General features: G+C 43.2%; 1 protein-coding gene across 4 annotated transcripts in view; it reads right to left on the minus strand.

Annotated features, from left to right (window-relative positions):
• LOC106572945 (F-actin-uncapping protein LRRC16A) overlaps positions 1-22,267 on the minus strand; it is a 190,037-nt gene that overhangs the window by 78,400 nt on the left and 89,370 nt on the right. For all 4 annotated transcript variants that reach the window (XM_082959202.1, XM_082959203.1, XM_082959205.1 and 1 more), the window contains 3 exons: positions 15,118-15,199; positions 14,580-14,679; positions 7,439-7,493 (listed from right to left, as the gene is read on the minus strand). In XM_082959202.1, the coding sequence (XP_082815328.1) occupies positions 7,439-7,493; positions 14,580-14,679; positions 15,118-15,199 (237 nt within the window). The remainder of the gene's footprint in view (positions 1-7,438; positions 7,494-14,579; positions 14,680-15,117; positions 15,200-22,267) is intronic.

The following is a 22,267-nucleotide window of genomic DNA, read 5'->3' on the forward strand; positions in this document are numbered from 1 at the left end:
TGTGGGGTTCTAGTTTCTGTATTTCTATGTTTTTTTGGGGGGGGGGGGGGGGTGATCCTGGTCATCGTTGTCTCTAATTGGGGATCATATTTAAGTTGTTGTTTTTCCCACTAGGTTTTGTGGGAGATTGTTTTGAGTAAGTGTATGTTGCACCTCTTCGTCACGGTTTGTTTTGTTTATGAGTTTATTTGTATGTCTTCGATAGTTTCACAGTTTTAATAAAATGTGGAACGATACACACGCTGCGCCTTGGTCCCATTCTTCAGACAGCCATGACAATAGTGTATAACATTTTGGCAAAAGTTTAGTGTTTGGTCCCATATTCTTAGCACACAGTGACTACATCAAGCTTGTGATTCTACAAACTATTTGGATGCATTTGTAGTTTGTTTTGGTTGTATTTCAGATTATTTTCATAAATTAATGGTAAATCATGTATTATGTAATTTTGGAGTCACTTTTAATGTAAATAAGAGTAGAATATGTTTCTGAACACTTATACATAAATGTTTTATCTTTATTTAACCAGGCAAGTCAGTTAAGAACAAGTTCTTATTTACAATGACGGCCTACCCCGGCCAAACCCGGGTGATGCTGGGCCAATTGTGCGCTGCCCTATGAGACTCCCAATCACGGCCGGTTGTGATACAGCCTGGATTCGAACCAGGGTGTCTGTAGCACTGAGATGCAGTGCCTTAGCCTGCTGCACCAATTGGGAGCCCCATCCAATAGATGTGGATGCCTCCATGATCATGGATAATCATGGTAGCGTTAGGTCTCTCATTCAGACGACAGTGTGTGGGAGCAGAAGCATCTTTGAATTTGTTATGTGTAAAATAACATTTAATCAGTGGAGGTTCCTCAGAGTAGGAAGGGAAGGACAATCATCACTGAATTTCATAAAAATGTAAATAGTGAAACGTTCAAAAAGTTAACCTTTTTAGATAAAACTATACTAAATATAATCACGTCACCAAATAATTGATTAAAACACACTGTTTTGCAATGAAGGTCTACAGTAGCCTCAACAGCACTCTGTAGGGTAGCAACATGGTGTAGCCGGAGGACAGCTAGCTTCCGTCCTCCTCTGGGTACATTGACTTCAATACAAAACCTAGGAGGCTCATGGTTCTCACCCCCTTCCATAGACTTACACAGCAATTATGACAACTTCCGGAGGATGTCCTCCAACCTATCAGAGCTCTTGCAGCATGAACTGACATATTGTCAACCCAATCAAAGGATCAGAGAATGAATCTAGTACTGAAAGCATAAGCTACAGCTAGTTAGCAGTGCATAAATTGTGGTGAGTAGTTGACTCAAAGAGAAAGACAATAGTTGAACAGTTTTGAACAAACTTAATTTCTTCCGAAATGAAGGAGAAGCAAGAGAGCGAGTGAGAGAGATCACTCATATTTCGTAGTATGTTTTTTTCACTTTCACTTACTTAGCTAGCATCGAATGCAGCTAGCTAGTTTAGCCTACTCAAACACCCGGCTCAAACAGAGAGGGATGCTATGTTAGCTAGCTGGTTATTGCTATCCAACACAGGAACTCTTCCAAGTCAAGGTAAGCTTTTGGTTTTATAAATATATTGCCACCGGGACTCGCCGGTGTAAACTGCTTGCTGCTGACTGTACACTGTACTGCATGATTGTAGCGGGTTTACTAAAGCGTTAGTTCAAGTACTTCTAGCCAACTATGACGTACAACAATGTATGCTGTGTGTAGCGGTTAGCGGTCATGATATGAAGGTTTAGCTTGGAATGGTTTTTTTTGGTCTGGTCACAGACAGCTGATGTGTTGTGCACTGAAGTCCACAAGCGAAGGGAAAAGTTGAGAGGAGAAGAGCGCGTGGAAAGATGTAAGAAGGAATTATATATACAACGAGCTGCTTGTACGTGGCTGCTATGAAAGCGAACTGTGTTTGCGTGTGATCAGTGGTGTATTCATTGTGTTGAAAAACGTTTCTTAAACGGAAGCAAATGAAACGCCGATAAACATACCTGAATTTGTCCAATAGAAACTCTTGTTTGCAACTGTTGGACTAATGACTACACCCTAGATCAGCTAGATGTAGGCAAGAGTGTTGAAGGCGGAATGTGTCATCTTGATTACTCAAATTTCTCTCCACCTATGTTGAAAACTTTCATTCACAGGCTAGGTTGTAGCAACCTCATGATGGGTATAGGGAAAATCCGAGTATAATGTAGTAGCCTAAACTTAACGATGTTACATTGAGCTGGGTGAATGGAATATGAATGAGAGTCATCCAATATGCTGTAATAGAAATAAGACCATGTTAAAATAAATAAATCATCCTCCCTCATCTCAAACGGCACCAACCACCACTGTAATACATGTACGTTTTTCTTGTATATTTTTATCCCATAAATCAGGGTTCGTACAGACAGTGGCAAGTCAAATTCAAGGACTTTCAAGTACTTTTTCAATCACTAATATTTATTTTCAAGGACCATCAATTTGTAATAGTTCATATTATGCCATTGCTTCTAGTCGCCACCAGATGGCAGTATATCGCCACAACCTCATGAGAGAGAAAAAAGCTAACTTAGTATTCATCACTACCTTACAAGTTCTACTCAATAATTACTTACTACATACACGAGTGGTAAGTCAGGCCTGATGATGTTGTAATTTGTGTAGTGATGAGCAGAGTTGTAATTTCAGTAGTGATGAGCAGAGTTGTAATTTCAGTAGTGACGAGCAGAGTTGTAATTTGAGTAGTGATGAGCAGAGTTGTAATTTGAGTAGTGATGAGCAGAGTTGTAATTTGAGTAGTGATGAGCAGAGTTGTAATTTGAGTAGTGATGACCAGAGTTGTAATTTGAGTAATGATGAGCAGAGTTGTAATTTTAGTAGTGATGAGCAGAGTTGTAATTTGAGTAGTGATGACCAGAGTTGTAATTTCAGTAGTGATGAGCAGAGTTGTAATTTCAGTAGTGATGAGCAGAGTTGTAATTTCAGTAGTGATGAGCAGAGTTGAGATTTCAGTAGTGATGACCAGAGTTGTAATTTGAGTAATGATGAGCAGAGTTGTAATTTGAGTAGTGATGAGCAGAGTTGTAATTTCAGTAGTGATGAGCAGAGTTGTAATTTGAGTAGTGATGAGCAGAGTTGTAATTTCAGTAGTGATGAGCAGAGTTGAGATTTCAGTAGTGATGACCAGAGTTGTAATTTGAGTAATGATGAGCAGAGTTGTAATTTGAGTAGTGATGAGCAGAGTTGTAATTTCAGTAGTGATGAGCAGAGTTGTAATTTGAGTAGTGATGAGCAGAGTTGTAATTTCAGTAGTGATGAGCAGAGTTGTAATTTCAGTAGTGATGAGCAGAGTTTTGGGACATGTCTACTGGTTAACACACATGTCCAATTCACATTACTACACAATTCCAGCGTAATGACTGTGTTTTTATTGGGCATTTGGGAATCTATTACTTAATAGCAACCAAAAAGCATCTTCCTTCCGGCTGGCAGCTTTAGTGTCGCCGGTCGGCCGGTCGGGAGAACGGTCACCAGAACGAGGAGCACGGAATATCGTGGGCGCCCCATAAATGAGGCGATTGGCCAAAAAAACTCTGGAGGTTGTTGCAGAGAAAAAGTCACATAATGTAGAAGTGTCGCCAGCGCAGGATGCAGCGTTGTGTCTTCCCCGCTTCATGTGGCTCTTCAGGGCTGATTCACCCATGTTCACCATGTCAAAGTCTGATGCATTTTTTGCACCTTCCATGGTGTGGGTTGGTTGGGTCCAGTGAGGTAGTGATAAAAAAAGGTGGGTAAACTATACTGAACAAAAATATATAAACACAACATGTAAAGTGTTGGTCCCATGTTTCATGAGCTGAAATAAAAGATCCCAGAAATGTTCAATTACGCACAAATGGCTATATGTAATAATTTGCCCAGCATTTTAGCTATCGATGTGATGTTTGGCGGGCCCTAAATCAGTTCTGTACCTGCCTGGCTGAGTGGCAGTGTGGGTGGAATGAGCGAGCTCGCCTGGCAACCACAGCACCAAACACATGGTAGTCTGACTGGAAATTCATTCGCAAGACCAATCCATTTTTCTAATATTTTTCATTAACACATTTGATCATTATCTGTTCTCTTCTCATTTTAATTCAAGTACTTTTCAAGAACCAACTTGAGAAAATGTCCGACTTTCAAGGTAATCCAGTACTTGAATTTTAGAGTGCTAAATTCAAGTAGTTTAAGCACCTCACGCACCTTGTGAGAACCCTGATAAATGGATCAAATTGAGGACCGGCCCGTGTTCCCACACAGAGACGTGTTGGGGCTGGAAGGGGACAACTCTGAGGAGGTAAGCTACCCTCAGAAGGGTCTATGGATGCAACATTCCCACCCTACACTCTTAGAAAAAAGGGTTCCAAAAGGGTTATTCGGCTCCCCATAGGAGAACCCTTTTTGGTTCCAGGTAGAACCCTTTTTAGTTCCAGGTAGAACTCTTTTGGGTTCCATGTAGAACCCTCTGTGGAAAGGGTTCTACCTGGAACCAAAAATAGTTATTTAAAGGGTTCTCCAAAAGGGACAGTCGAAGAACCCATTTAGGTTCTAGATAGCCTCTTTATTTCTAAGAATGTATCGGCCCTGGTCAAAAGTAGTGCACTATAAAGGGAATAGGGATTTGGGATGCATCCAAAAAACAGGACATTTCCTGTCTATCTCTATGGTTCTACCTGTGTAGGCACACAGAATACTACGATTATGTAACATTTATTGAAATTAAACTCATTGATTTCTACCTCTCTATAAGAAGAAACCAAACCCGCCTTCCACCAACATGTCATTGTATGTGTTGTGTTTCGGTGTAGTAGTCTAAACAAGGCCTGTAATGAAGTACAGACGGTTGTTGCTGAAAGTAGAAAGACAGGTAGAAATCCTCCTCTCCTGTTTTCTCTAGCCTCACTGGAGACATACTGTTTCTTTCTGTTTCTCTTCCTCATACTGTCTGGCACTGGGAGACAAGCCAGAGAGGAGATCATATCAGAGAGATATCACCCTAAACCATCTCAGCCCAGTCTGCCAAGAAGCCAAGCCAGATGTCTCTATGTGGACCTGTACCCTGACATGTCATGCAGTAATATACCTTCAGGGTGGTTACATCCCTCACTCTGCCCTACACAGCATTCAGAGAGGTTACATCCCTCACTCTGCCCTCCACAGCATTCAGTGGTTACATCCCTCACTCTGCCCTCCACAGCATTCAGAGAGGTTACATCCCTCACTCTGCCCTACACAGCATTCAGAGAGGTTACATCCCTCACTCTGCCCTCCACAGCATTCAGAGGTTACATCCCTCACTCTGTCCTCCACAGCATTCAGAGAGGTAACATCCCTCACTCTGCCCTCCACAGCATTCAGAGGTAACATCCCTCACTCTGCCCTCCACAGCATTCAGAGAGGTTATATCCCTCACTCTGCCCTACACAGCATTCAGAGGTTACATCCCTCCACCCCAGACACAGTGATTCTACCCCACCACCACCCCAGACACAGTGATTCTACCCCACCACCTTCACCACCACCAACCCCCTCTCCCTCCACCCCAGACACAGTGATTCTACCCCACCACCTCCACCACCACCAACCCCCTCTCCCTCCACCCCAGACACAGTGACTCTACCCCACCACCTCCACCACTACCAACCCCCTCTCCCTCCACCCCAGACACAGTGATTCTACCCCACCACCTCCACCACTACCAACCCCCTCTCCCTCCACCCCAGACACAGTGACTCTACCCCACCACCTCCACCACTACCAACCCCCTCTCCCTCCACCCCAGACACAGTGACTCTACCCCACCACCTCCACCACTACCAACCCCCTCTCCCTCCACCCCAGACACAGTGACTCTACCCCACCACCTCCACCACTACCAACCCCCTCTCCCTCCACCCCAGACACAGTGACTCTACCCCACCACCTCCACCACTACCAACCCCCTCTCCCTCCACCCCAGACACAGTGACTCTACCCCACCACCTCCACCACTACCAACCCCCTCTCCCTCCACCCCAGACACAGTGACTCTACCCCACCACCTCCACCACTACCAACCCCCTCTCCCTCCACCCCAGACACAGTGATTCTACCCCACCACCTCCACCACTACCAACCCCCTCTCCCTCCACCCCAGACACAGTGACTCTACCCCACCACCTCCACCACTACCAACCCCCTCTCCCTCCACCCCAGACACAGTGACTCTACCCCACCACCTCCACCACTACCAACCCCCTCTCCCTCCACCCCAGACACAGTGACTCTACCCCACCACCTCCACCACTACCAACCCCCTCTCCCTCCACCCCAGACACAGTGACTCTACCCCACCACCTCCACCACTACCAACCCCCTCTCCCTCCACCCCAGACACAGTGACTCTACCCCACCACCTCCACCACTACCAACCCCCTCTCCCTCCACCCCAGACACAGTGACTCTACCCCACCACCTCCACCACTACCAACCCCCTCTCCCTCCACCCCAGACACAGTGACTCTACCCCACCACCTCCACCACTACCAACCCCCTCTCCCTCCACCCCAGACACAGTGATTCTACCCCACCACCTCCACCACCACCAACCCCCTCTCCCTCCACCCCAGACACAGTGACTCAGCAGAGATCCAGAATAACACCATCCCCTGCAGGCAGCGCAGCCCAGGCTGAAGGAGGGATGACAGGGATAATACTGGGATTTACTGTAATATGTACATAAATGATCCAGAGAATGATGAAACATGCTGTAATGTATTTATTAAACCTTTAACTAAAGGCCCAGTGCAGTTAAAAATGTGATTTTCCTATATTTTATATATATTTCCACACTATGATGTTGGAATAACACTGCGAAATTGTGAAAAATATGATTATGCCCTTTTTAGTGTAAGAGCTGTTTGAACAGTTTTGGCCTGCCTGGTGACATCACCAGTTAATAGACCAATAAGAAAGAGCGTTCCAAACCTCTCTGCCAATAACAGATAGATTTCAGTTTACCCCTGCCCACTCAGACCACTCCCAGACAGTTCAGCTAAATTCTTGCTTGAGAAATTGCTCTTTGCTAAGAAGCTATTTTTGTTTCTTTTTGACTATTTTAATTGAAAACAAGCAAAATAAGGTACAATTTTTTTTACACAGAAATGATTTGAAATGTAGATACAAAAAACAGTTGCATTGGACCTTTAACCATGTTGGTCTCGTTGAGATAAAACAGTATTTTTCAAGAGAGACCTGGACCAAGACAGCAGCAGCAACACATCCGTTTCAGACAGTAATACTTTCTGCTGTGAAACCTTGCAGGTGAATGAAGTGTTACAAAACCACCTTGGTTGACGAGGAAAGACAAAGGGTTTCTCTGATAATGACATTCAACTCATACTGATGGAAAACTCACCGATTCCTCTTCCTGAATCATATGAACCAGGTTGTCCAACACAGGGGCCAGATTTCTGAGAAACAAAGAGAACCGGTAATGAGGTTTCTATAGACTAAAACAATGACAATATGGAGTTACAATGGTGTGTAACCGTATGTGTGTACGTTAAGGGATGTGTTGTGTGTATGTTAAGAGTATGGGATGTGTTGTGTGTACGTTAAGGGATGTGTTGTGTGTATGTTAAGAGTATGGGATGTGTTGTGTGTATGTTAAGTGTATGGGATGTGTTGTGTGTACGTTAAGTGTATGGGATGTGTTGTGTGTACGTTAAGGGATGTGTTGTGTGTATGTTAAGAGTATGGGATGTGTTGTGTGTACGTTAAGGGATGTGTTGTGTGTATGTTAAGAGTATGGGATGTGTTGTGTGTATGTTAAGTGTATGGGATGTGTTGTGTGTACGTTAAGTGTATGGGATGTGTTGTGTGTACGTTAAGGGATGTGTTGTGTGTATGTTAAGAGTATGGGATGTGTTGTGTGTATGTTAAGAGTATGGGATGTGTTGTGTGTATGTTAAGTGTATGGGATGTGTTGTGTGTACGTTAAGGGATGTGTTGTGTGTATGTTAAGAGTATGGGATGTGTTGTGTGTATGTTAAGTGTATGGGATGTGTTGTGTGTATGTTAAGGGATGTGTTGTGTGTTTGTTAAGTGTATGGGATGTGTTGTGTGTACGTTAAGGGATGTGTTGTGTGTATGTTAAGAGTATGGGATGTGTTGTGTGTATGTTAAGTGTATGGGATGTGTTGTGTGTATGTTAAGGGATGTGTTGTGTGTATGTTAAGTGTATGGGATGTGTTGTGTGTATGTTAAGTGTATGGGATGTGTTGTGTGTATGTTAAGTGTTGTGTGTATGTTAAGTGTATGGGATGTGTTGTGTGTATGTTAAGTGTATGGGATGTGTTGTGTGTATGTTAAGGGATGTGTTGTGTGTATGTTAAGTGTATGGGATGTGTTGTGTGTATGTTAAGTGTATGGGATGTGTTGTGTGTATGTTAAGGGATGTGTTGTGTGTATGTTAAGTGTATGGGATGTGTTGTGTGTATGTTAAGGGATGTGTTGTGTGTATGTTAAGTGTATGGGATGTGTTGTGTGTATGTTAAGGGATGTGTTGTGTGTTTGTTAAGTGTATGGGATGTGTTGTGTGTACGTTAAGGGATGTGTTGTGTGTATGTTAAGTGTATGGGATGTGTTGTGTGTATGTTAAGTGTATGGGATGTGTTGTGTGTATGTTAAGGGATGTGTTGTGTGTATGTTAAGTTTATGGGATGTGTTGTGTGTATGTTAAGTGTATGGGGTGTGTTGTGTGTATGTTAAGTGTATGGGGTGTGTTGTGTGTATGTTAAGTGTATGGGGTGTGTTGTGTGTTTGTTAAGTGTATGGGATGTGTGTTTGTTAAGTGTATGGGATGTGTGTTTGTTAAGTGTATGGGATGTGTGTTTGTTAAGTGTATGGGATGTGTGTTTGTTAAGTGTATGGGGTGTGTTGTGTGTATGTTAAGTGTATGGGATGTGTGTTTGTTAAGTGTATGGGATGTGTGTTTGTTAAGTGTATGGGATGTGTGTTTGTTAAGTATATGGGATGTGTGTTTGTTAAGTGTATGGGATGTGTGTTTGTTAAGTGTATGGGATGTGTTGTGTGTATGGGATGTGTTGTGTGTATGTTAAGTGTATGGGATGTGTTGTGTGTATGTTAAGTGTATGGGATGTGTTGTGTGTATGTTAAGTGTATGGGATGTGTTGTGTGTATGTTAAGTGTATGGGATGTGTTGTGTGTATGGGATGTGTGTGTGCGTGTCTGTTAAGTGTATGGGATGTGTGTGTGCGTATGTGTAGGGAGGGGGCTGTAGGTTGGGATGTGTTGTGTGTATGTTAAGTGTATGGGATGTGTTGTGTGTATGTTAAGTGTATGGGATGTGTTGTGTGTATGTTAAGTGAATGGGATGTGTTGTGTGTATGTTAAGTGTATGGGATGGTGTGTGTTTGTTAAGTGTATGGGATGTGTGTTTGTTAAGTGTATGGGATGTGTTGTGTGTATGTTAAGTGAATGGGATGTGTTGTGTGTATGGGATGTGTTGTGTGTATGTTAAGTGTATGGGATGTGTTGTGTGTATGTTAAGTGTATGGGATGTGTTGTGTGTATGTTAAGTGTATGGGATGTGTTGTGTGTATGTTAAGTGTATGGGATGTGTTGTGTGTCTGTTAAGTGTATGGGATGTGTTGTGTGTCTGTTAAGTGTATGGGATGTGTTGTGTGTCTGTTAAGTGTATGGGATGTGTTGTGTGTCTGTTAAGTGTATGGGATGTGTTGTGTGTCTGTTAAGTGTATGGGATGTGTTGTGTGTCTGTTAAGTGTATGGGATGTGTTGTGTGTATGTTAAGTGTATGGGATGTGTTGTGTGTATGTTAAGTGTATGGGATGTGTTGTGCGTTTGTTAAGTGTATGGGATGTGTTGTGCGTATGTTAAGTGTATTGGATGTGTTGTGTGTATGTTAAGTGTATGGGATGTGTTGTGTGTATGTTAAGTGTTTGGGATGTGTTGTGTGTATGTTAAGTGAATGGGATGTGTTGTGTGTTTGGGATGTGTTGTGTGTTTGTTAAGTGTATGGGATGTGTTGTGTGTATGTTAAGTGTATGGGATGTGTTGTGTGTATGTTAAGTGTATGGGATGTGTTGTGTGTATGTTAAGTGTATGGGATGTGTTGTGTGTCTGTTAAGTGTATGGGATGTGTTGTGTGTCTGTTAAGTGTATGGGATGTGTTGTGTGTATGTTAAGTGTATGGGATGTGTTGTGTGTATGTTAAGTGTATGGGATGTGTTGTGTGTTTGTTAAGTGTATGGGATGTGTTGTGTGTTTGTTAAGTGTATGGGATGTGTTGTGTGTATGTTAAGTGTATGGGATGTGTTGTGTGTATGTTAAGTGTATGGGATTTGTTGTGTGTTTGTTAAGTGTATGGGATGTGTTGTGTGTATGTTAAGTGTATGGGATGTGTTGTGTGTCTGTTACGTGTATGGGATGTGTTGTGTGTCTGTTAAGGGATGTGTTGTGTGTATGTTAAGTGTATGGGATGTGTTGTGTGTTTGTTAAGTGTATGGTATGTGTTGTGTGTTTGTTAAGTGTATGGGATGTGTTGTGTGTATGTTAAGTGTATGGGATGTGTTCTGTGTATGTTAAGTGTATGGGATGTGTTGTGTGTTTGTTAAGTGTATGGGATGTGTGTTTGTTAAGTGTATGGGCTGTGTGTTTGTTAAGTGTATGGGATGTGTTGTGTGTATGTTAAGTGTATGGGATGTGTGTTTGTTAAGTGTATGGGATGTGTTGTGTGTATGTTAAGTGTATGGGATGTGTTGTGTGTATGGGATGTGTTGTGTGTTTGTTAAGTGTATGGGATGTGTTGTGTGTTTGTTAAGTGTATGGGATGTGTTGTGTGTTTGTTAAGTGTATGGGATGTGTTGTGTGTATGTTAAGTGTATGGGATGTGTTGTGTGTCTGTTAAGTGTATGGGATGTGTTGTGTGTCTGTTAAGTGTATGGGATGTGTTGTGTGTCTGTTAAGTGTATGGGATGTGTTGTGTGTCTGTTAAGTGTATGGGATGTGTTGTGTGTCTGTTAAGTGTATGGGATGTGTTGTGTGTCTGTTAAGTGTATGGGATGTGTTGTGTGTGTGTTAAGTGTATGGGATGTGTTGTGTGTCTGTTAAGTGTATGGGATGTGTTGTGTGTCTGTTAAGTGTATGGGATGTGTTGTGCGTATGTTAAGTGTATGGGATGTGTTGTGCGTATGTTAAGTGTATGGGATGTGTTGTGTGTATGTTAAGTGTATGGGATGTGTTGTGTGTATGTTAAGGGATGTGTTGTGTGTATGTTAAGTGTATGGGATGTGTTGTGTGTATGTTAAGGGATGTGTTGTGTGTATGTTAAGTGTATGGGATGTGTTGTGTGTATGTTAAGGGATGTGCTGTGTGTTTGTTAAGTGTATGGGATGTGTTGTGTGTATGTTAAGTGTATGGGATGTGTTGTGTGTATGTTAAGTGTATGGGATGTGTTGTGTGTATGTTAAGGGATGTGCTGTGTGTTTGTTAAGTGTATGGGATGTGTTGTGTGTATGTTAAGTGTATGGGATGTGTTGTGTGTATGTTAAGTGTATGGGGTGTGTTGTGTGTATGTTAAGTGTATGGGGTGTGTTGTGTGTATGTTAAGTGTATGGGGTGTGTTGTGTGTATGTTAAGTGTATGGGATGTGTGTTTGTTAAGTGTATGGGATGTGTGTTTGTTAAGTGTATGGGATGTGTGTTTGTTAAGTATATGGGATGTGTGTTTGTTAAGTGTATGGGATGTGTGTTTGTTAAGTGTATGGGATGTGTTGTGTGTATGTTAAGTGAATGGGATGTGTTGTGTGTATGGGATGTGTTGTGTGTATGGGATGTGTTGTGTGTATGTTAAGTGTATGGGATGTGTTGTGTGTATGGGATGTGTTGTGTGTATGTTAAGTGTATGGGATGTGTTGTGTGTATGTTAAGTGTATGGGATGTGTTGTGTGTATGTTAAGGTTATGGGATGTGTTGTGTGTATGTTAAGTGTATGGGATGTGTTGTGTGTCTGTTAAGTGTATGGGATGTGTTGTGTGTCTGTTAAGTGTATGGGATGTGTTGTGTGTCTGTTAAGTGTATGGGATGTGTTGTGTGTCTGTTAAGTGTATGGGATGTGTTGTGTGTCTGTTAAGTGTATGGGATGTGTTGTGTGTATGTTAAGTGTATGGGATGTGTTGTGTGTATGTTAAGTGTATGGGATGTGTTGTGCGTTTGTTAAGTGTATGGGATGTGTTGTGCGTATGTTAAGTGTATTGGATGTGTTGTGTGTATGTTAAGTGTATGGGATGTGTTGTGTGTATGTTAAGTGTTTGGGATGTGTTGTGTGTATGTTAAGTGAATGGGATGTGTTGTGTGTTTGGGATGTGTTGTGTGTTTGTTAAGTGTATGGGATGTTTTGTGTGTATGTTAAGTGTATGGGATGTGTTGTGTGTATGTTAAGTGTATGGGATGTGTTGTGTGTATGTTAAGTGTATGGGATGTGTTGTGTGTATGTTAAGTGTATGGGATGTGTTGTGTGTTTGTTAAGTGTATGGGATGTGTTGTGTGTTTGTTAAGTGTATGGGATGTGTTGTGTGTATGTTAAGTGTATGGGATGTGTTGTGTGTATGTTAAGTGTATGGGATGTGTTGTGTGTCTGTTACGTGTATGGGATGTGTTGTGTGTCTGTTAAGGGATGTGTTGTGTGTATGTTAAGTGTATGGGATGTGTTGTGTGTTTGTTAAGTGTATGGGATGTGTTGTGTGTATGTTAAGTGTATGGGATGTGTTCTGTGTATGTTAAGTGTATGGGATGTGTTGTGTGTTTGTTAAGTGTATGGGATGTGTGTTTGTTAAGTGTATGGGATGTGTGTTTGTTAAGTGTATGGGATGTGTTGTGTGTATGTTAAGTGTATGGGATGTGTGTTTGTTAAGTGTATGGGATGTGTTGTGTGTATGTTAAGTGTATGGGATGTGTTGTGTGTATGGGATGTGTTGTGTGTTTGTTAAGTGTATGGGATGTGTTGTGTGTTTGTTAAGTGTATGGGATGTGTTGTGTGTTTGTTAAGTGTATGGGATGTGTTGTGTGTCTGTTAAGTGTATGGGATGTGTTGTGTGTCTGTTAAGTGTATGGGATGTGTTGTGTGTCTGTTAAGTGTATGGGATGTGTTGTGTGTCTGTTAAGTGTATGGGATGTGTTGTGTGTCTGTTAAGTGTATGGGATGTGTTGTGTGTCTGTTAAGTGTATGGGATGTGTTGTGTGTCTGTTAAGTGTATGGGATGTGTTGTGTGTCTGTTAAGTGTATGGGATGTGTTGTGTGTCTGTTAAGTGTATGGGATGTGTTGTGTGTCTGTTAAGTGTATGGGATGTGTTGTGCGTATGTTAAGTGTATGGGATGTGTTGTGCGTATGTTAAGTGTATGGGATGTGTTGTGTGTATGTTAAGTGTATGGGATGTGTTGTGTGTCTGTTTAGTGTATGGGATGTGTTGTGTGTCTGTTAAGTGTATGGGATGTGTTGTGCGTCTGTTAAGTGTATGGGATGTGTTGTGTGTCTGTTAAGTGTATGGGATGTGTTGTGTGTCTGTTAAGTGTATGGGATGTGTTGTGTGTCTGTTAAGTGTATGGGATGTGTTGTGCGTATGTTAAGTGTATGGGATGTGTTGTGCGTATGTTAAGTGTATGGGATGTGTTGTGTGTATGTTAAGTGTATGGGATGTGTTGTGTGTCTGTTTAGTGTATGGGATGTGTTGTGTGTCTGTTAAGTGTATGGGATGTGTTGTGCGTATGTTAAGTGTATGGGATGTGTTGTGTGTATGTTAAGTGTATGGGATGTGTTGTGCGTATGTTAAGTGTATGGGATGTGTTGTGTGTATGTTAAGTGTATGGGATGTGATGTGTGTATGTTAAGTGTATGGGATGTGTTGTGTGTATGTTAAGTGTATGGGATGTGTTGTGTGTATGTTAAGTGTATGGGATGTGTTGTGTGTATGTTAAGTGTATTTGTTAAGTGTATGGGATGTGTTGTGCGTATGTTAAGTGTATGGGATGTGTTGTGCGTTTGTTAAGTGTATGGGATGTGTTGTGCGTATGTTAAGTGTATGGGATGTGTTGTGTGTATGTTAAGTGTATGGGATGTGTTGTGTGTATGTTAAGTGTATGGGATGTGTTGTGTGTATGTTAAGTGTATGGGATGTGTTGTGTGTATGTTAAGTGTATGGGATGTGTTGTGTGTATGTTAAGTGTATGGGATGTGTTGTGTGTATGTTAAGTGTATGGGATGTGTTGTGTGTATGTTAAGTGTATGGGATGTGTTGTGTGTATGTTAAGTGTATGGGATGTGTTGTGTGTATGTTAAGTGTATGTATGGGATGTGTTGTGTGAATGCTTCCAACTCCAGCCAGACAGTAAGGATATTGGTCCTGACCCAGCCCTCCCCAGTGCTGGCCTAGCCCCCCCCCCCAGTGCTGGCCTAGCCTCCCCCCCAGTGCTGGCCTAGCCCCCCCCCCAGTGCTGGCCTAGCCCCCCCCCAGTCGTACTTGGACTTGATGTTGTTGAAGTTCTTCCCCAGTGAGAGGTGTCGGATGGATCGGTTCTTGGCCAGCCACACCAGCAGAGTGGACAGGTCAGAGTCCAGACCTGGAGGAAACACAAACCAATCATCTAAAGGGCATTCTGGGAGCCAAAGCAGTAACACATCTGATTCAACCAATCAGCTAATCACAGACTTTAAATGAATCATTATATTAGTCGAGTCAGCTGCACTACTGGGTTTGTTGGGCTGGAGAAAAAGACTACACCCAGCCTGGAGATGCTGTCTTAACATTATAGATATAGAGAAGCTAGATAGAGTCTTACCGTTGTCAGAGATGTCCAGACTGGAGATGCTGTCTTAACATTATAGATATAGAGAAGCTAGATATAGTCTTACCGTTGTCAGAGATGTCCAGACTGGAGATGCTGTCTTAACATTATAGATCTAGAGAAGCTAGATAGAGTCTTACCGTTGTCAGAGATGTCCAGACTGGAGATGCTGTCTTAACATTATAGATATAGAGAAGCTAGATAGAGTCTTACCGTTGTCAGAGATGTCCAGACTGGAGATGTTGGGGAGCTCAGCGATGCATCCCTCCAGGATCTGTGACCCCCCGGACCTGAGCTGTCAACAGAGAGACAAGATGAGATATGAGAAACAGAACAGCAGCTTCCCTAGGGCTGGGATAACAATAGATGTATATAGAGAACAGCAGCTTCCCTAGGGCTGGGATAACAATAGATGTAGATAGAGAACAGCAGCTTCCCTAGGGCTGGGATAACAATAGATGTAGATAGAGAACAGCAGCTTCCCTAGGGCTGGGATAACAATAGATGTAGATACAGAACAGCAGCTTCCCTAGGGCTGGGATAACAATAGATGTAGATAGAGAACAGCAGCTTCCCTAGGGCTGGGATAACAATAGATGTAGATAGAGAACAGCAGCTTCCCTAGGGCTGGGATAACAATAGATGTAGCTAGAGAACAGCAGCTTCCCTAGGGCTGGGATAACAATAGATGTGTAGATAGAGAACAGCAGCTTCCCTAGGGCTGGGATAACAATAGATGTAGATACAGAACAGCAGCTTCCCTAGGGCTGGGATAACAATAGATGTAGATAGAGAACAGCAGCTTCCCTAGGGCTGGGATAACAATAGATGTAGATAGAGAACAGCAGCTTCCCTAGGGCTGGGATAACAATAGATGTAGATACAGAACAGCAGCTTCCCTAGGGCTGGGATAACAATAGATGTGTAGATAGAGAACAGCAGCTTCCCTAGGGCTGGGATAACAATAGATGTAGATACAGAACAGCAGCTTCCCTAGGGCTGGGATAACAATAGATGTAGATAGAGAACAGCAGCTTCCCTAGGGCTGGGATAACAATAGATGTAGATAGAGAACAGCAGCTTCCCTAGGGCTGGGATAACAATAGATGTAGATAGAGAACAGCAGCTTCCCTAGGGCTGGGATAACAATAGATGTAGATAGAGAACAGCAGCTTCCCTAGGGCTGGGATAACAATAGATGTAGATACAGAACAGCAGCTTCCCTAGGGCTGGGATAACAATAGATGTAGATAGAGAACAGCAGCTTCCCTAGGGCTGGGATAACAATAGATGTAGATAGAGAACAGCAGCTTCCCTAGGGCTGGGATAACAATAGATGTAGCTAGAGAACAGCAGCTTCCCTAGGGCTGGGATAACAATAGATGTGTAGATAGAGAACAGCAGCTTCCCTAGGGCTGGGATAACAATAGATGTAGATACAGAACAGCAGCTTCCCTAGGGCTGGGATAACAATAGATGTAGATAGAGAACAGCAGCTTCCCTAGGGCTGGGATAACAATAGATGTAGATAGAGAACAGCAGCTTCCCTAGGGCTGGGATAACAATAGATGTAGATACAGAACAGCAGCTTCCCTAGGGCTGGGATAACAATAGATGTGTAGATAGAGAACAGCAGCTTCCCTAGGGCTGGGATAACAATAGATGTAGATACAGAACAGCAGCTTCCCTAGGGCTGGGATAACAATAGATGTAGATAGAGAACAGCAGCTTCCCTAGGGCTGGGATAACAATAGATGTAGATAGAGAACAGCAGCTTCCCTAGGGCTGGGATAACAATAGATGTAGATAGAGAACAGCAGCTTCCCTAGGGCTGGGATAACAATAGATGTAGATAGAGAACAGCAGCTTCCCTAGGGCTGGGATAACAATAGATGTAGATAGAGAACAGCAGCTTCCCTAGGGCTGGGATAACAATAGATGTAGATAGAGAACAGCAGCTTCCCTAGGGCTGGGATAACAATAGATGTAGATAGAGAACAGCAGCTTCCCTAGGGCTGGGATAACAATAGATGTAGATAGAGAACAGCAGCTTCCCTAGGGCTGGGATAACAATAGATGTAGATAGAGAACAGCAGCTTCCCTAGGGCTGGGATAACAATAGATGTAGATAGAGAACAGCAGCTTCCCTAGGGCTGGGATAACAATAGATGTAGATAGAGAACAGCAGCTTCCCTAGGGCTGGGATAACAATAGATGTAGATACAGAACAGCAGCTTCCCTAGGGCTGGGATAACAATAGATGTGTAGATAAAGAGGGAGAACTAAAATGGAGGAAGATACCACACCGTCTATGGTACAACACCACCAACAGACATGTTAGAAAAAGCAGGGAGGGTGAAGCAATACAATGAGATGTTAAAAACATGCCATGTCTGTTTATAATTGAGAAACAGTTTATGAAGGGAATAATGATGGAATAATGATGGAATGATGATGGAATGATGATGGGTGTAACTGAATGACAACACCAGAGAAAGCAGTAAGGAGAAGCTTAGAATTACAGCCAAGAGTTAGCCTGGAATTACAGCCAGGAGTTAGCTGGAATCATAGCCAGGGGTTAACCTGGAATTACAGCCAGGAGTTAGCTGGAATTATAGCCAGGAGTTAGCCTGGAATTAGAGCCAGGAGTTAACAGTAGTTATCAGTAATTAGTCAGGGTAATACTTACACAGTGACCAAGCTTAGAGCAGCATTAGGGAGAGAGAACAACACACATCAGAGACATACAGGGACCAGTAGCTAGCTATTAGAGGGAACAACAACACACATCAGAGACATACAGGGACCAGTAGCTAGCTATTAGAGGGAACAACACACATCAGAGATATACAGGGACCAGTAGCTAGCTATTAGAGGGAACAACAACACACATCAGAGACATACAGGGACCAGTAGCTAGCTATTAGAGGGAACAACAACACACATCAGAGACATACAGGGACCAGTAGCTAGCTATTAGAGGGTACAACAACACACATCAGAGACATACAGGGACCAGTAGCTAGCTATTAGAGGGAACAACACACATCAGAGACATACAGGGACCAGTAGCTAGCTATTAGAGGGAACAACAACACACATCAGAGACATACAGGGACCAGTAGCTAGCTATTAGAGGGAACAACAACACACATCAGAGACATACAGGGACCAGTAGCTAGCTATTAGAGGGAACAACAACACACATCAGAGACATACAGGGACCAGTAGCTAGCTATTAGAGGGAACAACAACACACATCAGAGACATACAGGGACCAGTAGCTAGCTATTAGAGGGAACAACAACACACATCAGAGACATACAGGGACCAGTAGCTAGCTATTAGAGGGAACAACAACACACATCAGAGACATACAGGGACCAGTAGCTAGCTATTAGAGGGAACAACAACACACATCAGAGACATACAGGGACCAGTAGCTAGCTATTAGAGGGAACAACAACACACATCAGAGACATACAGGGACCAGTAGCTAGCTATTAGAGGGAACAACAACACACATCAGAGATATACAGGGACCAGTAGCTAGCTATTAGAGGGAACAACAACACACATCAGAGACATACAGGGACCAGTAGCTAGCTATTAGAGGGAACAACAACACACATCAGAGACATACAGGGACCAGTAGCTAGCTATTAGAGGGAACAACAACACACATCAGAGATATACAGGGACCAGTAGCTAGCTATTAGAGGGAACAACAACACACATCAGAGATATACAGGGACCAGTAGCTAGCTATTAGAGGGAACAACAACACACATCAGAGACATACAGGGACCAGTAGCTAGCTATTAGAGGGAACAACAACACACATCAGAGACATACAGGGACCAGTAGCTAGCTATTAGAGGGAACAACAACACACATCAGAGACATACAGGGACCAGTAGCTAGCTATTAGAGGGAACAACAACACACATCAGAGATATACAGGGACCAGTAGCTAGCTATTAGAGGGAACAACAACACACATCAGAGACATACAGGGACCAGTAGCTAGCTATTAGAGGGACACAACACACATCAGAGACATACAGGGACCAGTAGCTAGCTATTAGAGGGAACAACAACACACATCAGAGACATACAGGGACCAGTAGCTAGCTATTAGAGGGAACAACAACACACATCAGAGACATACAGGGACCAGTAGCTAGCTATTAGAGGGAACAACAACACACATCAGAGACATACAGGGACCAGTAGCTAGCTATTAGAGGGTACAACAACACACATCAGAGACATACAGGGACCAGTAGCTAGCTATTAGAGGGAACAACAACACACATCAGAGACATACAGGGACCAGTAGCTAGCTATTAGAGGGAACAACAACACACATCAGAGACATACAGGGACCAGTAGCTAGCTATTAGAGGGAACAACAACACACATCAGAGACATACAGGGACCAGTAGCTAGCTATTAGAGGGTACAACAACACACATCAGAGACATACAGGGACCAGTAGCTAGCTATTAGAGGGAACAACAACACACATCAGAGACATACAGGGACCAGTAGCTAGCTATTAGAGGATACAACAACACACATCAGAGACATACAGGGACCAGTAGCTAGCTATTAGAGGGAACAACAACACACATCAGAGACATACAGGGACCAGTAGCTAGCTATTAGAGGGTACAACAACACACATCAGAGATATACAGGGACCAGTAGCTAGCTATTAGAGGGAACAACACACATCAGAGACATACAGGGACCAGTAGCTAGCTATTAGAGGGAACAACAACACACATCAGAGACATACAGGGACCAGTAGCTAGCTATTAGAGGGAACAACAACACACATCAGAGACATACAGGGACCAGTAGCTAGCTATTAGAGGGAACAACAACACACATCAGAGACATACAGGGACCAGTAGCTAGCTATTAGAGGGAACAACACACATCAGAGACATACAGGGACCAGTAGCTAGCTATTAGAGGGAACAACAACACACATCAGAGACATACAGGGACCAGTAGCTAGCTATTAGAGGGAACAACAACACACATCAGAGATATACAGGGACCAGTAGCTAGCTATTAGAGGGAACAACAACACACATCAGAGATATACAGGGACCAGTAGCTAGCTATTAGAGGGAACAACAACACACATCAGAGACATACAGGGACCAGTAGCTAGCTATTAGAGGGACAACAACACACATCAGAGATATACAGGGACCAGTAGCTAGCTATTAGAGGGAACAACAACACACATCAGAGACATACAGGGACCAGTAGCTAGCTATTAGAGGGAACAACACACATCAGAGATATACAGGGACCAGTAGCTAGCTATTAGAGGGAACAACACACATCAGAGACATACAGGGACCAGTAGCTAGCTATTAGAGGGAACAACACACATCAGAGACATACAGGGACCAGTAGCTAGCTATTAGAGGGAACAACAACACACATCAGAGACATACAGGGACCAGTAGCTAGCTATTAGAGGGAACAACAACACACATCAGAGACATACAGGGACCAGTAGCTAGCTATTAGAGGGAACAACAACACACATCAGAGACATACAGGGACCAGTAGCTAGCTATTAGAGGGAACAACAACACACATCAGAGACATACAGGGACCAGTAGCTAGCTATTAGAGGGAACAACAACACACATCAGAGACATACAGGGACCAGTAGCTAGCTATTAGAGGGTACAACAACACACATCAGAGACATACAGGGACCAGTAGCTAGCTATTAGAGGGAACAACAACACACATCAGAGACATACAGGGACCAGTAGCTAGCTATTAGAGGGTACAACAACACACATCAGAGACATACAGGGACCAGTAGCTAGCTATTAGAGGGAACAACAACACACATCAGAGACATACAGGGACCAGTAGCTAGCTATTAGAGGGTACAACAACACACATCAGAGACATACAGGGACCAGTAGCTAGCTATTAGAGGGTACAACAACACACATCAGAGACATACAGGGACCAGTAGCTAGCTATTAGAGGGAACAACAACACACATCAGAGACATACAGGGACCAGTAGCTAGCTATTAGAGGGAACAACACACATCAGAGACATACAGGGACCAGTAGCTAGCTATTAGAGGGAACAACAACACACATCAGAGATATACAGGGACCAGTAGCTAGCTATTAGAGGGAACAACAACACACATCAGAGACATACAGGGACCAGTAGCTAGCTATTAGAGGGAACAACAACACACATCAGAGACATACAGGGACCAGTAGCTAGCTATTAGAGGGAACAACAACACACATCAGAGATATACAGGGACCAGTAGCTAGCTATTAGAGGGAACAACAACACACATCAGAGATATACAGGGACCAGTAGCTAGCTATTAGAGGGAACAACAACACACATCAGAGACATACAGGGACCAGTAGCTAGCTATTAGAGGGAACAACAACACACATCAGAGACATACAGGGACCAGTAGCTAGCTATTAGAGGGAACAACAACACACATCAGAGACTATACAGGGACCAGTAGCTAGCTATTAGAGGGAACAACAACACACATCAGAGATATACAGGGACCAGTAGCTAGCTATTAGAGGGAACAACAACACACATCAGAGATCATACAGGGACCAGTAGCTAGCTATTAGAGGGAACAACAACACACATCAGAGACATACAGGGACCAGTAGCTAGCTATTAGAGGGAACAACACACATCAGAGACATACAGGGACCAGTAGCTAGCTATTAGAGGGAACAACAACACACATCAGAGACATACAGGGACCAGTAGCTAGCTATTAGAGGGAACAACAACACACATCAGAGACATACAGGGACCAGTAGCTAGCTATTAGAGGGAACAACAACACACATCAGAGACATACAGGGACCAGTAGCTAGCTATTAGAGGGAACAACAACACACATCAGAGACATACAGGGACCAGTAGCTAGCTATTAGAGGGAACAACAACACACATCAGAGACATACAGGGACCAGTAGCTAGCTATTAGAGGGAACAACAACACACATCAGAGACATACAGGGACCAGTAGCTAGCTATTAGAGGGAACAACACACATCAGAGACATACAGGGACCAGTAGCTAGCTATTAGAGGGAACAACACACATCAGAGACATACAGGGACCAGTAGCTAGCTATTAGAGGGAACAACAACACACATCAGAGACATACAGGGACCAGTAGCTAGCTATTAGAGGGAACAACACACATCAGAGACATACAGGGACCAGTAGCTAGCTATTAGAGGGAACAACAACACACATCAGAGACATACAGGGACCAGTAGCTAGCTATTAGAGGGAACAACAACACACA

This window comes from Salmo salar, chromosome 02, assembly GCF_965601325.2.
Source record: "Salmo salar chromosome 02, fSalSal1, whole genome shotgun sequence".
NCBI lineage: Eukaryota > Metazoa > Chordata > Actinopteri > Salmoniformes > Salmonidae > Salmo > Salmo salar.